Below are 15,262 nucleotides of genomic sequence, written 5' to 3' on the forward strand. Positions count from 1 at the left end.
TTGTCTAAGGAGAAACTGAAGTTAGGAGGAGCCCATTAATTACAGGTATGAAAATTTTCATTAATAGAATTTGATTAACTCTTACCTTCTCTAGATCTCGAGAGGTGATGTTTTAGATTTAGAGATAATCTGGAGAGGTAATATAACGTTTTATTATATTTCATTTTGTCATGTAGTTTTTCAAATGTTGGGTTTTAAATCTACATATGGGATTTTGTTAAGTTCTCTTCGTAGTTAACTGTCTCAGGAGAAGAGGAAAAGACACCAAATGTTAAGTCTGTGTAGGCATTGTAAGTCCTTAGATTAAAAAATGGAACATTAAGACCTTATATTGACCAGTAATTTCTTCCTTCAAGACATTTTTAATCCTTTGTGTTAGGAATTCTTTTCACTAAATAAAAAAAAAAAAAGTTGGCGGCGCCGTGGGAAGATGGAGCAGGAGGCCGGGGATATGGAAGATGGGCAGCTTTCCGATTCGGATTCCGACATGACGGTCACGCCTAGCGACACTCCACTGCAGGTGCTGAAAGCACTAGGTGGGGACAGTGCAGCGAGGTCCTTCCAGGGTACTACAGCAGCGTGTGCACCCGTGTCACATTATCGGCTGTTAAAGGTGTGGGTTCAAGTGAAGAGAGTTTTTCCAATTGAGATGATGATAGCTCTCTTTGGAAACACAAGCGGCAGAAATGTTTTAACCCCCCTCCCAAACCAGAGCCTTTTCAGTTTGGCCAGAGCAGCCAGAAATTGCCTCTTGCTGGAGGGAAGAAGGTTAACAACATATGGGGTGCGGTGCTGCAGGAGCAGAATCAAGATGCTGTGGCCTCTGAACTTGGTATCTTGGAAATGGAAGGCACTATTGACAAAAGCAGACAATCCGAGACCTATAATTATTTGCTTGCTAAGAAACATAAGAGAGAATCTGAAGAACATACAAAAGAATTAGACAAAGAGCTCGATGAATATATGCATGGTGGCAAGAAAACCTGCCCAAAGGAAGATGAAAATGGGCAAGGTCATCTCAAACGGAAACGACCTGTCAAAGACAGACTAGGGGACGGACTAGAAATGAACTATAAAGGCCGGTATGAGATCACAGAGGATGATTCTCAGGAGAAAATGGCTGATGAAATTTCTTTCAGGTTGCAGGAACCAAAGAAAGATCTGATAGCCCGAGTAGTCAGTATAATTGGGAACAAAAAGGCAATTGAACTTCTGATGGAAACTGCTGAAGTTGAACAAAATGGTGGCCTGTTTATCATGAATGGTAGTCGAAGAAGAACACGAGGTGGAGTTTTCCTGAATCTCCTGAAAAACACTTCTAGTATCAGTGAGGAACAAATTAAGGACATTTTCTACATTGAAAATCAAAAGGAATATGAAAATAAAAAAGCTGCTAGGAAGAGGAGAACACAAGTGTTGGGAAAAAAGATGAAACAAGCTATTAAAAGTCTAAATTTTCAAGAAGATGATGATACATCACGAGAAACTTTTGCAAGTGACACAAATGAGGCCCTGGCCTCTCTTGATGAATCACAGGAAGGACATGGAGAGACAAAGCTTGATGCAGATGAAGCCATTGAGGTTGATCATTCTCATGATTTGGACATTTTTTAGTACATTTTGAGGAATAAGCCTTTCTAAAATAACATTGTAAGAAAGCATTTCTACTGAGATTACTTCGTTTTACTTTGCACTGATAAACAAGGAAATTTGGAAAGAACTTGTTTTAAATAAAACTGAATATATAGGGAGATGAATGTGATTGATATAAACATTTAAAAATTTCTCATGTCTGACAAAATACTTAAAAGTATACATCAGAAGATTTAATTTCTCAATCTGTTGCATGTGCTAATTATTACTAATTGATAATCAGTTTTGTCCAGGTCAATTGATAACCATTATAGCATGCCATTCAAGTTTGTTTTCTTTTTCTGATTTATCTTTGCAGTGAATTATGACTGGTTTCAAAACATTCCATTAAAAGATCCTAATAAGACACATAAACTGTCAAGCTATTACAAAATACATTCAAATTTAGTTTGTGTTCTAAGAACTCTTAGGCTATTTTAAGGATAGCTATTAAAATTCAAATAGGTTTATACTGATGTATCTTCCTACTTATTTGTTTGTCTAGAAGTAAATAACAGAAGCTTTTCAAAGAGGTATTGATTCGTAACATTAACTTTGTTTTTGACCTCTTACTAACTCAGTCATACACTAAATCCTTACCTCTATAATTACCATGGACATTTAAAATTTTTCAATGGTGGCCTGCCTAAGACTATTTTACCTTACGTTAAGGAAGTTAGATATTAATAATGTTATATCTGGGTGGCCCTGTGGCTCAGGCAGTTGGAGTGCCATGTTCCTAATGCCGAAGGCCGTCGGTTCGATTCCCACATGGGCCAGTGAGCTACGTCCTCTACAGCTGAGACTGTGAACAACGGCTCTGGAGCTAGGCTGCTGTGAACAGCTGGAGCTAGGTGTGAGCTGCTGTGTGCTGCCATGGACTGCTGTGTGCTGCTGCAGGCTGCCGTGGGCTGCCGTGTGCTGCCGTGTGCCATCATGAGCGACCAGCAGCCAATGACAGTTACTGTGAGCATCCGATTAACAAGTGGAGCGCAAGGCTCGTAATACCAGCATGGGCCAGGGAGCTGAGCCCTACAACTAGACTGAGAAACAATGGCTTAAAAACTGGGGGTGTGGGAGTGGGTGGGAAGGGGGGCAGGGGCAAAAAAAAATGTCATATCTGCATGAATTCTCAAATTATTCATTTTTATTAAAAGAAGCCTTTCTAAAGGTAGGTCACTTGAGATGTTCCAAGATTTGACTATAGTTTACAAAGTAGATTAAGCAAAAATATGTAAGAAGCAATTACAAGCTATTTACAGACAATGTACTTGAACTTTTTCAGTAGTTCCTGAAATGCATGGTCATTGAAGTTGGATTTAAGGATCTAAGTGAGAAAAGGAAAATAGTTATTGGTTGCTTTTTATGAAAGAATGCAAAAATAAAATTAGAGATTTGGCATTCAAAAAAATAAGTAGTTTGAATTTTGTAAAAGAAAAAATTAATTTAATTCCCATTAAATTCCTATTCTGATGTAGTAACTTCTTGGGTTAGACCAAGAAACAGAACCCACTTCTGGTGAAGAAATTACTCTGTAGGAAGTTGAGTTCTGATTACAGGGCAGTAACATTACTTTCGCTAGTACCAATACCATCACTAGTAACATTACTATTGCTACTGTAGGCTCAAAGGGACAAAGGAAAGGTGGTGTAGTGAAGAGAGAAAGAGACAATGAGAAAAAGACAATGAGAGAGAGGATATTTGGGGGGTAAGGAGAGAGATGGAGATAGAGAGAGAGAGGAAGGATGGAGCTGTGTAGAGAGAGCTATGTGCACAGGATCTTACAGAAGCTGTGACCTTTGGCAGAGAGACTCAGCCAGCTTGAAGCAACTCTTCACTCTTCTGGTTTCTCAGATCTCCTGTCAAGTATACTCCATTTGCTGAATTCATCCAAAGTGAAACAACAAGGTTACCTGTTGCAATCCATTTGGGCCAGACTCCTGAGGTACAATATAGGGTAGAAAACACTAAAGAGAAGATCTAGAATGGCAAACAGAAAACATCAGAGTAAAATATAATTCAAAATTTGAAGATTCAGAAGACAATGAAATATTTCTGTTTGTGGATAATCAGCACGAGCATTGGTTCTTATATAATATTTTAGGAAATTATTCTGAATATGTAGTAGTTCACTGATATATTCTAGACCTAGTTTTATTAAATTTATCCTGGATCTCTCGATTATCTATCTATCTATCTATCTATCTATCTATCTATCTATCTATCTGGCTATCTATTTATCTATCTATCTAATCTATCATCATCCATCCATCTAATTGGTTGGCATTTTATTATAAAAGTACAGTGAAGAATTGCACAAGCATTGACAGAAAAAAACCAATACTCTTCTATCCCAATCTTCTAGTTATTTACATTGACAGTGTTTAGGTGTTTCCTCTAGTAGAATTCCAAAAATAATATTTTAAAAAACCAAACCCTGCCCTATATACAGTATGTCTTTTTACTGTAAACACTTAATAGGAAGAAGAGTGGGGCAAAAATAGTTCAATAGCCTCTAATTAAGCAAGGATTGCCAAAATAAGGCCTTGCAGTCTGCACCTACAGTGGAACACTCTTTAATCCAAGATATTTTGAGAACACTGTGGCCAGAATATCTCATAAGGCTTCACATCCTTGTTACTTTTGGCTACTATCCATACTGAACTCTCCCTGTATAATCTATTCTTTTACTCTGTCAAAGCAAATTATTGTACCGAACAAAATTAAACAGGTAAGAAAGACTCTATTCAAGGTATTGCAATAAAGGAGAGAGACCAAAATACAGTCTGAACTCAGTTCCTCTGAAACAAAGGGCAGGATAATTTTTAAGAGCTGGGGTGGGGCAAATTTTTAAGGCCTTCTGTGATTCTTAAACTTTCATGACATAAGGTAATTTTACAATGCCCAGCAAGGTGCCTGCTGCCCACCAAAGCTGGGCTACTATAACACCTTCCTACAAAAACTGAGATAGAGGATTATATTTTAAAAAGATGGCTCCCAGAGCCTTGAGAAGGACAGTCCTGAGTTGTAAAACTGGGTAAGAGGGTTTTAAAGATATTTACATTTCAAAGAGACAGGGAAAGAATTTAGGATTACAAAGATTTTTTTTAAAGAAAGTGCTCTAAGAAAATGGAGGTCAGTGGCTTAGAATCAGGACGAAGCCTGTCTAAAGTTTAGGCAAGCTGAAGGGAGCGTTAAGGCCATCTTGGTCATACACTTTTAACTTATCTCCTCTTCTAATCTTCCATTGATCTCACCCAATTAATCCTTTTACTTCATGCATTTCTCCAACTCTATAGAAGCTTCCATACATTGTCAATATATCAATAGCCTGATACATCCATCTCTTTGCTTTAACTGATGATTCAGGTTTCCCTGTAACCGTCTTTAATGGAAGCCCTCTGTTTCCTTAAACCACCAGTGCCTTGGCACGGGGAATAGTAGCCTGTGACCTCTTTAGTTCTTTCTTTAATCATTATATAAAATATGTGTATTTATTGAAGCTCATACTCACAGGCTATGGCAATATCTATTGCTTCTTGTTCCTGTATATGATCAACTTCCTGACTACTTCTGCAAAGTCACTGAAATCATTGGTTTCAGTCTTGGAGTCATTGTCATCATCCCCTGTCCTACATTAACTTGAATCACCTCAAATTTCCTTAAATTTAGAGACTTGCTCTTACTTATACCCCAATCATACCCTTGGCTTTATTGTAAGCCAACACTACTTTGCCTTTTTAATCTTAAATTATAACATCCTGCTTTTATATCCTGCTTCCCCTCCCCCCCATTTAATATTTTGTCATGGGCATTTTCTTGTATTATAATATATATTTTATTAACGTGATTTTTAATGGTAACATTACTTCAAAATAAAGATATACTATCTGTCTTTTTTTTTATTGTAGGTCATATCAAATTGCTATTTAATATGACAGTAAACAACCCTTTCCATAAACTATGTGCTGAAGCTTTTGGAAAGAGGTGTCTACTTGTACCTGTATCCATTTCCTCATCACCTGCCATATGGCTTTAACCTCACCATTCCAGTGAAAATGCTTTAGCTAAATTCACCAGTGGCATCCATTTTGACAAATGGAGTAGACAAATTTCAGTCCTAACCAGAATAGATTTATCAGCATCATTTGACATCAGTGACCACTCTGTCTTAAAACTCTTCTCTGAGCTTCCATGACTATACAGTTTCCTGGTTTTCTGATATTTCTAGCTGTTCATTTTCAGTAATATTTTGCCAACCCGTATCCCTCTACCTGATGTTTAAATTCTGAGTGTGCTCAGTCTTGGCCCTTTTTTCTTGTCCCTCTGGACCCTCTTCCTGAGTGATTATATTCAACCTCATGGCTCTTAGTATCATCTGTATCCAGCGATTCTCCAATTTATGTCTCTGGTGTTGACCACTCTTCTGAACTCTAGATCTTATATTCAGCTAACTACCTAACATCTCAAGCTGAGTGTGTCACAGACATCTAAAAATTAACATATCGAAACTCGAACTCTGGTTATTACCCTCACCAATTGCTCATCATTTCTTTTTCACCTGATTTCAACAAATGGTATATCCATTCACCCTGTTGCAAAAGCCAGTATCTAGGGATCATTCTTAGTGTTTTCTCTCCTTTTCTCCTTATATCCAATCCATCACCAATTTCTGTTGATCCCAGCTCCAACACGTACCTTTTCTGCCCTCTTTTGTGCATCTATAATGCCCTCAACCTAATACTCATTTTCAATCATTTTATTCCAGCTTCTCTTTCTCTACCTGATATTTAAATGCTTGATAACTTAGGGCTTTGTCTTGGGTTCTTTTTTCTTGTCAGCCTTCTAACTGATTTTCATGCTTCCTTTTTTACCTCCCAAGGTTGGTAAAATTTTAAGATGAGGCTTCCTGCCCCCTGATCTACCTGCTGTGTAAAATCTCTTCCCCTTGAATGTGGATGAGACCTCTGGATATCATGGGATAGTTGACATAGGATTGTTCATTAAGTTATGGTATATGAGAAAGGTGATGTGATTATTAGTTATGCTTGTAATAACTGTGCATTATGCAACATTCTGTTGTAGCACATGGAAAAGAAATTGTCCTACTGGCTTTGAAAAATGAAATCACCGTGTTGGGGGAAGGCCACATGGCTAGGACTTGAAGGCAGGCCCTAGGAGTTGAGAGCCAGCAAAAAAATTAATACTTCACTTGTACAGCCCCAGGGAACTAAATTATGTCAACATTCAGTTACCTTGGAAGACGACCCTGAGCATCAGATGTCACCTCATCCCCAGCATCTCATCTCACTGATTTAAGTGAGAAGCAGGTCAGAGGACCCAGCTAAACTGCATCTGAACTCCTGACTCACAAAAACTATAAGATAGCAAATTTGTATTGTTTTAAGCTGCTAAATCTGTAGTAATTTGTTATACAACGAAGAAATTAATATACCTCCTTCCTCCTTATTCCCACAATCATTCTAAACACAGAGAACAAGGACACTTAAAACCCTTGAATACTTTATATGACATTTAAAACAAAATAGCAATTCTTTTTTCCCCAGCATTATCGAGGTACAATTGACAATATAATTATAGTATAGAATGCAAAATATATTTAAAGTATACAATGATATAATTTGATATACATCTGCATTGTGAAAGTATTCCCACAATCAAGGTAATTAACATATCCATCATCACAGATACTTAAAAAATATTTTTTAGTGAGAATGATTCTCTTAGCAGATTTTAATTACATAATACAATATTATCAATTATAGTCACCATGCTATACCTTAGATCCTCAAACTTTATTCATTTTATACCTGAAAATGTGTGCCCTTTTACTAACCCCTCCTCATTTCCCCCTCCCTCCAGCCACTAGCAATCACCATTCTATTCTGTTTCTATTAGTTTGATTTTTTATGTTTTTAGATTCTCCGTAAAAGTGATAACAACCAGTATTTGTTTTTTCTGTCTGGCTCATTTTACTTAGCATTATGCACTCCAGACTTATTCAAGTTTTCACAAATGGCAGAATTTTCTTCTTTTTTAAGGCTGAATAATATACCATCCTATATACATATATAAATATATAAAATTGTTCCTTTGGTAGTTTCTGTTTTATTTTTTTTATTTTTATTTTTTTTTAATTTATTTATTAGTTTCAGGTGTACAAGACAAGGTAATACTTAGACGTTCATCATTTATATCCCTCACACTGTGAACCCCCCTCCCCCCATCCACTATCCCTCCGACCTCACACTGAACCATCACATTATATATATAAAATTATACTTGGCATTCATTAATGTTTAGCTTCTGGTGTACAATGCCATGATCAGGTATCCACAGTATCCCTGAGGTGGTCTCCCAAATAGGACGCATGTCCATCGGATACCCAACAAAATCTTTACAACATTATTGAATACCTTCCCCAAATTAATTTTCAAAAAAACCCTGAGGCCATCTTGTGGTTACCAGCTGCTTCCAAATCCCTTCACCTTTCCCCTTATCCCCAACCCCCCCCCCACACCCATCTAACAGGTAGTTTCTGTTTTATATCATACATATCAGTGAAATCATATGATTCTTGACTTCTTCTGTCTGATTTATTTCGCTTAGCATAATACTCTCAAGATTCATCCATGCTCTCACAAATGGCACTATTTCATCTTTTCTTATGGCAGAGTAGTATTCCATTGTGTACGTATACCACATCTTTACCCAATCATCCATTGATTGGTTTCCCTGTCTTGGCCACTGTAAATAAAGCTGCAGTGAACATAGGGATATGTGTATCTTTATGAATACATGTGTTTAAAATTTTCAGGTAGATACCCAGAAGAGGGATTGCTGGGTCATATAGTCGCTCTATTCTTATTTTTTTTTTGAGAAACTGTTTTCCATAGTGAGTGTACCAATTTAAATTCCTCTCAGTCCTGTATGAGGGTTCCTTTTTCTCCACAACCTCTCCAACATTGTTATTTCTTATCTTATTGCTAATAGCCACTCTAACAGACGTACGGTGTATCTCATTGTGGTTTCATTTGCATTTCCCTTATAGCTAGTGAAGTAGAATATCTTTTCATATATCTGTTGGCCACTTTTTATGTCTTGGGAAAAGTGTCTGTTCAGGTCCCTTGCCCATTTTTAAAAGTTGAACTGTTTTTCTGTTGTTGAGTTGTGTGAGTTCTTTACATATTGTGGATATTAGCCCCTTATCTGAATATTATTGCAAATATCTTCTCCCATTCAGTTGGTTGCTTTTTTTGTTTTGTTGATGGTTTCTTCTGCTGTGCAGAAAATTTTTAGTTTTATGTAGTCCCTTTCATTTATTTCAGTTTGTACTTCCCTTGCCTTTGTGGTTAAGTTCATAAAAACTTAACCTGGCCTCAATGTGTCATGACCACCCAGGCCCACTTATCACCTTTGCCCCCCTGGTTGGCCCAGAGTGGGGGCGGCAACCTGACCCTTCACTGCTATCATGTCCACGGGGGCTGTGGTGAGCCTGGACTATGTCTGTGGCTCCAGTGTCTTAGTTTTGTATTTGTTTTTTTAATAATAGACATCCTAACGTGTGAGATGATATCTCAATCTCATTGTAGTTTCAATTTACATTTTCCTGATGATTTGTGATGTTGAGCACCTTTTCATATACCCATTGACCATTTGTATGTCTTTCTTAGAGAAAATGTCTTTTCAGGTCCCTTGCCTATTTTTCTTTTTCTTTTTTTTTTTTTTTCTTCTTTTTTTTTTTTTTTTAGCATAAACACATTTATTCACTAACCAAAGGGACGATCTTAATTAAACCAACACTTGGAAATAGTTGCATGTAAAATGTTTATGATAAAGATAACTGAATACAGAGATGGAAAAAAAAAAAAAAGCACGGAGAGGTTTGCTCATTGAAGTGAGCCTGTTTACTCCAGCAGCTAATTCCTGTCCAGAAGGATGATGGAATTTTTACACTACTTTTTCGTAGACCCGAGTACAGTTGACATTGTTCATGACACATTCCACCATTAGTTTCCCATTTTCCACTCTTCTTGTTATTGTGCTTTCCTTGCCATCCCATTCCTGGTGTTGCACTAATGCACCGTTGACAAAATTGCACACAGTCTGAGTTTTTCTGCCATCAGCTGTAGTTTCTTCACACTTCTCTCCCAGGTTACATGAAAACTGCGTTGTTTACAACGTGCTCTCAGTTTTTATGGTGAGGTGTTTGCCGTCAGAGGTGATAACACAGTCTGGTTTGGCCATGGCACCCATTTTTCGCAGAGCCATCCCTACTCCTAGTTCCTTCATGTACTCATCAAAGCCTTCGCTCTCCACTAAGCGCCATCTTCCTACCAGCTGCTGAATGGAGGCCATGGTGGGCGCGGGCGGTGCGCGGGGCAAGAGGAGCGGGGTGCAGCGTGGAGAGCGTGGCTCGCCTATTTTTCTTTTTCTTCCTTCCTTCCTTCCTTCCTTCCTTCCTTCCTTCCTTCCTTCCTTCCTTCCTTCCTTCCTTCCTTCCTTCCTTCCTCTTCTTCTTCTTCTTTTTTTTTTTTTTTTTGCTATTGAGTTGTATGAGTTCTTTATACTCATATAATTTGGATTTTAATTATTTATTGGGTAAAGCATTTGCAAATATTTTCACCTATTCCATAGGTGGCCTTTTAATTTTGTTGATGGTTTCTTTTGCTGTGCAAAAGGTTTTTAATTTGATATAATCCCACTTTTTATTTTTGCTTTTTTTGCCTTTGCTTTTGGTATCAAACCCAAAAAACTCATTGCCAAACCAATGTCAAGGAGTTTATCCTCTATGTTTCTTTCTAGGCAGTTTTTATGGTTATGGGTCTAATGTTCATTTTTAATTCATTTTTAGTTAACTTCTGTGAGAGTAATTTTTATAAGAGACAGGTTTAATATAATTCTTTTGCATGTGACTATCCCATTTTAACATGGAGAGACAGTGTTTCCTCGTTTTTCATTCTTGGGACCTTAGTAAAAAATTAATTGATCATATATTTCTGGGCTTATTTGGGGGCTCTCTCATTGACTTATGCATCTGTTTTTATTCCAGCACTAAACTGTTTGATTACTATGGCTTTGTAGTATAGTTTGAAATCAGGAAGTGTGATGCCCCTATGTTCTTTATCTCCACATTGCTTTGGTTACTCAGGGTCTTTTGTGTTTTCCTATGAATTTTAGGATTGTTATTTCTTTCTATTCCTATAAGAAAAATGCCTTTGGAATTTGATAGGTATTGCATTGAATGTCTGGGGTTAGTATGGATTTTTTAACAAAAGGAATTCTTCCAATCCATGAGCATGGAATATCTTTCCATTTATTTGTGTCTTCTTCAATTTCTTCCATCAATGTCGTACAGTTTTCAGTGTACAACATTTTACTTCTTTGGTTGAAATTGTTTCCAAGTAATTTATTTTATTCTATTGTAAAAGGAATTGTTTTCTTAATTTCTCTTTCTCATAGTTAATTATTAGTGTATAGGAATGTGACTAATTTTTGTATGTTAATTTTATTGAATTTGTTTATTAGTTTTAACAGTTTTTTGTGGAGTCTTTAGGATTTTCTATATAAAATATTATGTCATCTGCAAAGACATTTTATTTCTTCCTATTCAATTGTTTCTTTTTCTTTTCTTTTTTTGTCTAATTTTTCTGGCTAGTACTTCTGGTAATATGTTCAGTACAAGTGGTGAGAGTGGGCCTTGTCTTTTTCCTGATCTTAGAAAAACAGTTTCAGCATTTCATTGTTGAGTATGTTTTAGCTGAGGGCTTGTCACACGTGGCCTTTATAATGTTGAAGTAGTTTCCATATATACTTAATTTGTTCTATATTTTTTTAATGAAAAAAATGCTTAATTTTGTCAAATACTTTTCTGAATCTATTGAGGTGATCCTATGATTTATCCTTCATTTTGTTCATGTAGTGCATCACATTTATTGAATTGCGTATGGTAAACCATCCTTGCCGCCCAGAGATAAATCCCACTTGATCATGGTGTATTATCCTTTTAATGTACGCTTGAATTCAGTTTACCAATATTTTGTTAATAATTTTTACATATATATTCATCAGGGATATTGGCCTGTTGTTATCATTTCCTGTAATATCTTTGTCAGGTTTTGGTGTCAGGGTGATGCTGGCCTCATAAAATAAATATGGAATTGATTGTTCTCTTAAATTTTTTGAAAGAGTTCAATAGAATTGGTACTAATTCTCATTTAATTATTTTGTAGAATTCACCAGTGAAGATTTCAGGTCCTAGGGTTTTCTCTTTTGGGAGGTTTTGATTATGATTCAATCTCCTTACTTGTTATTGGTGTGTTTAGATTTTCTGTTTCTTCATGATTCAGTCTTGGTAGGTTGTATTTTACTAAAAAATTATTCATTTCATCTACATTATCCAATTTATTGGTATATAATTGTTCACAATAGTCTCCTATGATAAGTTGTGTTTCCATTCATTGGCCTCAAGTTATTTTATATTTCCCTTTTGATTTCTTATTAGATCCATAGGTTGTTCAGCAGTATGTTTGTTAACATTCAAATATTTGTGTATTTCTCCATTTTCTTTTTGTAATTGATTTCTAATTTTATATCACTGTGGTCACAAAAGATACTTGATGTTATTTCAATCTTCTTAAATTTTTAAAACTTGTTTTGTCAGATAATGTGTGCTGTATCATGGAGAATGTTTCATTTGCACATGGTAAGAATGTTTATTTTGCTGCTGTTGGAAGGAATGTTTATATGTGTCTCTTAGGTCCTAAAGTATAGTTCAAGTCCAGTATTTCCTTATTAATTTTCTATCTGGATTATCTGTCCATTAATGAAGGTAGTATAATCAAGCCCACTACTATTCTTATATTGCTGTCTACTTGTCCCTTCAAATGTCTTAATATTTGCTTTATATAGTTAGGTCCTCTGATTCTGGGTACATAACTATTTACAATTGTTATATCTAAAATAGCAATACATCTATTGCTATTTTGACTCACAAGAGTGTGAGTCAATACAGGATCAGGCTCCTACCTACTTTTGCTATTACATCTCATGAGTGCTTTTCTTTTCTCACTTGGCCTTTCTTCCTGCCACAGAAGATGTCTTAAAAGTTTCTAGAATATGGCATTTTCTTGCTGTTACTCCTCTAGATGATTTCTCATTTGGATGCCTCATAGACCCTGTCTGGTCCTATTACCCTGGATAAAATATATTCCCTCTATACTACTTAACAGTATTTTTTATAATTTTTATACTTGTTTATTTAGTTTCTTCCACTAGACTGTGAGACTCACAAGGGCAGGAAACAATATCTTTTTATATTTTGTTGTTTCCCCAACACCAAATAATTCTTCCTTGTATATATAGGTGCTCAATAAATAATTTCTTGAGGGAATAATCATTTCCAAAAATAAGTTTCTTGGAAGTAGAATTGTTGGCAAATGGTATGCATATTTTAGAAATTTTTGATATTTACTTTCAAATTATCCAGCATAAAAAGATTGAATCAATTTGCATATAGTCACAAAAATGGTGGCATGAAGAGTGCTTCTTGAAATCTCCCCTGGAAGTTACAGCAAATTGAATAGCTATAATTCAACAAAGGATAACCTAAGCAACACACAAACATGTCTGAGAGATCCACGCATCGAATCATCTGAAGGTGGGCAAATCAGGTGAGCAAGAGAGGAGGAAAAGGGGAGGAGCAGAGACACAGGCTGTGACTGCAGGATACAGTCTGGAACTCACTGAAGTCTTGGGAGAGGGAAGAATTCAGGCTGCAGGCACACATGTCCCTGTAGCCCACAGTCCTGCCTGAAGGATTAGCATATAATACGGCTGAACTCAGCATTCAGGGCAGAGACCTCAGAGCAAAGGCTGAATACGGAAGGGTGAGAACTGTAGTTTAAGCTCAAACTGCCAGGCAGAAAACAGAAAACAAAGACATGGAGGCTGGCTTACTCCCCCCACCTTCCCAAAGCCTGCCCCCACACCCCGACCCTCCCAGTGTTAGAAGTAGGCTCCAGAAGAAACTGTAGCAGTGTCACATAAATAATAGAATATCTACAGCACTGGGAACTAGAGAGATAGTTCCACAGCTGCAGATACACAGTGCAACTAATTCCTGTGACAAGGAAAGAACTAAGGGTGAGACAGCTGTGGGCTGGAAGTCACCATTGTTCAGAGCCACAAACACACCAGCCACCTCTTACAGTCCACCCCACCCCCACCATTCTGGGCAATCCCAGTGGGGGCAACCAGAGCTGCTGAGACATATAGACTCTGCACTGAACAGTAGGAGCAGCATTGGGGTTTCAGCCTAAATGTCAGTGGATTGAAATCACCAAGAAAAAGACACAGAGTAGCAGATTGGATCAAAAACAAATAACCAACCAACCAACCAACCAACGAAACAAACAAACAAACAAACAAACAAAAGAACCCAACCATATGCTGCTTCCAAGAGACACATCTCAGCTACAAGGACAAATACATACTCAAAGTGAAAGGATAGAAAATGATACTTTAAGCAAATGGCATCCAGAGAAAAGTCGGTGTATTCATACTTATAGCAGATGAAACAGACTTCAGGATAGAAAAGGTAACAAGACAAAGATGGACATTTTATGATGATAAATAGGACAATACAACAAGAACACATAACACTTATCAATATATATACCCTCAATCAGGGAGCACCAAAATACAGAAAGCAACTACTAACAGAACTAAAGGGAGAAACTAAAAAAAACACAATTATAGTAGGGGACCTAAATATTAGGTTGGTACAAAAGTAATTGTGGTTTTTGCAATTATTTTTAACCTTTTAAACTGCAATTACTTTTGCACCAACCTAATACGTCATTGACAGCTATGGATAGATCATCCAAAAGTATATCAGTAAGGAACTATCAGCCTTAAAAGTCACATTAGACCAAATGGACATACTTGACATTTATAGAGCATTTCATCCTAGAGCACCAGACTATACATTCTTTTCTAGTGTACATGAAACACTCTCAAGGATAGACCATATGTTGGGACACAAAACTAGTGTACATGAAACACTCTCAAGGATAGACCATATGTTGGGACACAAAACTAGCTTCAGCAAATGTAAGAAGATTGAAATCATACCAAGCATATTCTCTTGATTACAAGGCTTTGAAATTGGATATCAACTGCAAAAAGAAAGCAGAAAAACCCACAAATATGTGGACATTGAGCAAGATGTTATTAAAGAATGGCTGGGTCAGAGAAGTAATAAAAAAGAAAGATCAAAAGATATATAGAAACAAATGAGAATGAAAATACATCCTATCAAAATTATTGGGATGCAGCAAAGGCAGTAATAAGAGGGAAGTTTATATAATTATAGGCCTATCTCAAGAAACAGGAAAAATCCCAAATAAACAGTCTAAAGAACTGAAAAAGAAGAACACATTACAGAAGTAGAAAAAGGAAAACAAATAAAAGCCAAAGTCAGCATAAGGAAGGAAATAATAAAAATTAGGGCAGAACTAAATGAAATAGAAAACAAAGAGACAATTGAAAAAATAATGCAATAAAGAGCTGGTTCTTTGAATAAAATCAACAATCACTTGGCTAGATT

General features: G+C 36.5%; 1 protein-coding gene and 1 pseudogene across 2 annotated transcripts; one reads left to right on the forward strand and one right to left on the reverse strand.

The window, feature by feature from the left end:
- Positions 1 to 430: 430 nt before the first annotated feature.
- On the forward strand, positions 431 to 1,628 carry LOC308497381 (phosphorylated adapter RNA export protein-like; the record flags this gene model as incomplete). Its single annotated transcript, XM_081048023.1, is given in 3 exon segments — positions 431 to 602; positions 605 to 645; positions 649 to 1,628. Coding segments are annotated over 3 exon segments (1,179 nt in total). The 3' UTR covers positions 1,615 to 1,628.
- Positions 1,629 to 9,603: 7,975 nt separating this feature from the next.
- On the reverse strand, positions 9,604 to 10,011 carry LOC308497526 (fatty acid-binding protein 5-like; annotated as a pseudogene). Its single transcript has one exon. The product of its transcript is annotated as a fatty acid-binding protein 5-like (transcript).
- Positions 10,012 to 15,262: the final 5,251 nt, after the last annotated feature.

This window comes from Rhinolophus hipposideros (assembly GCF_964194185.1).
Source record: "Rhinolophus hipposideros genome assembly, chromosome: 5".
In the NCBI taxonomy this organism is placed as follows: Eukaryota; Metazoa; Chordata; class Mammalia; order Chiroptera; family Rhinolophidae; genus Rhinolophus; species Rhinolophus hipposideros.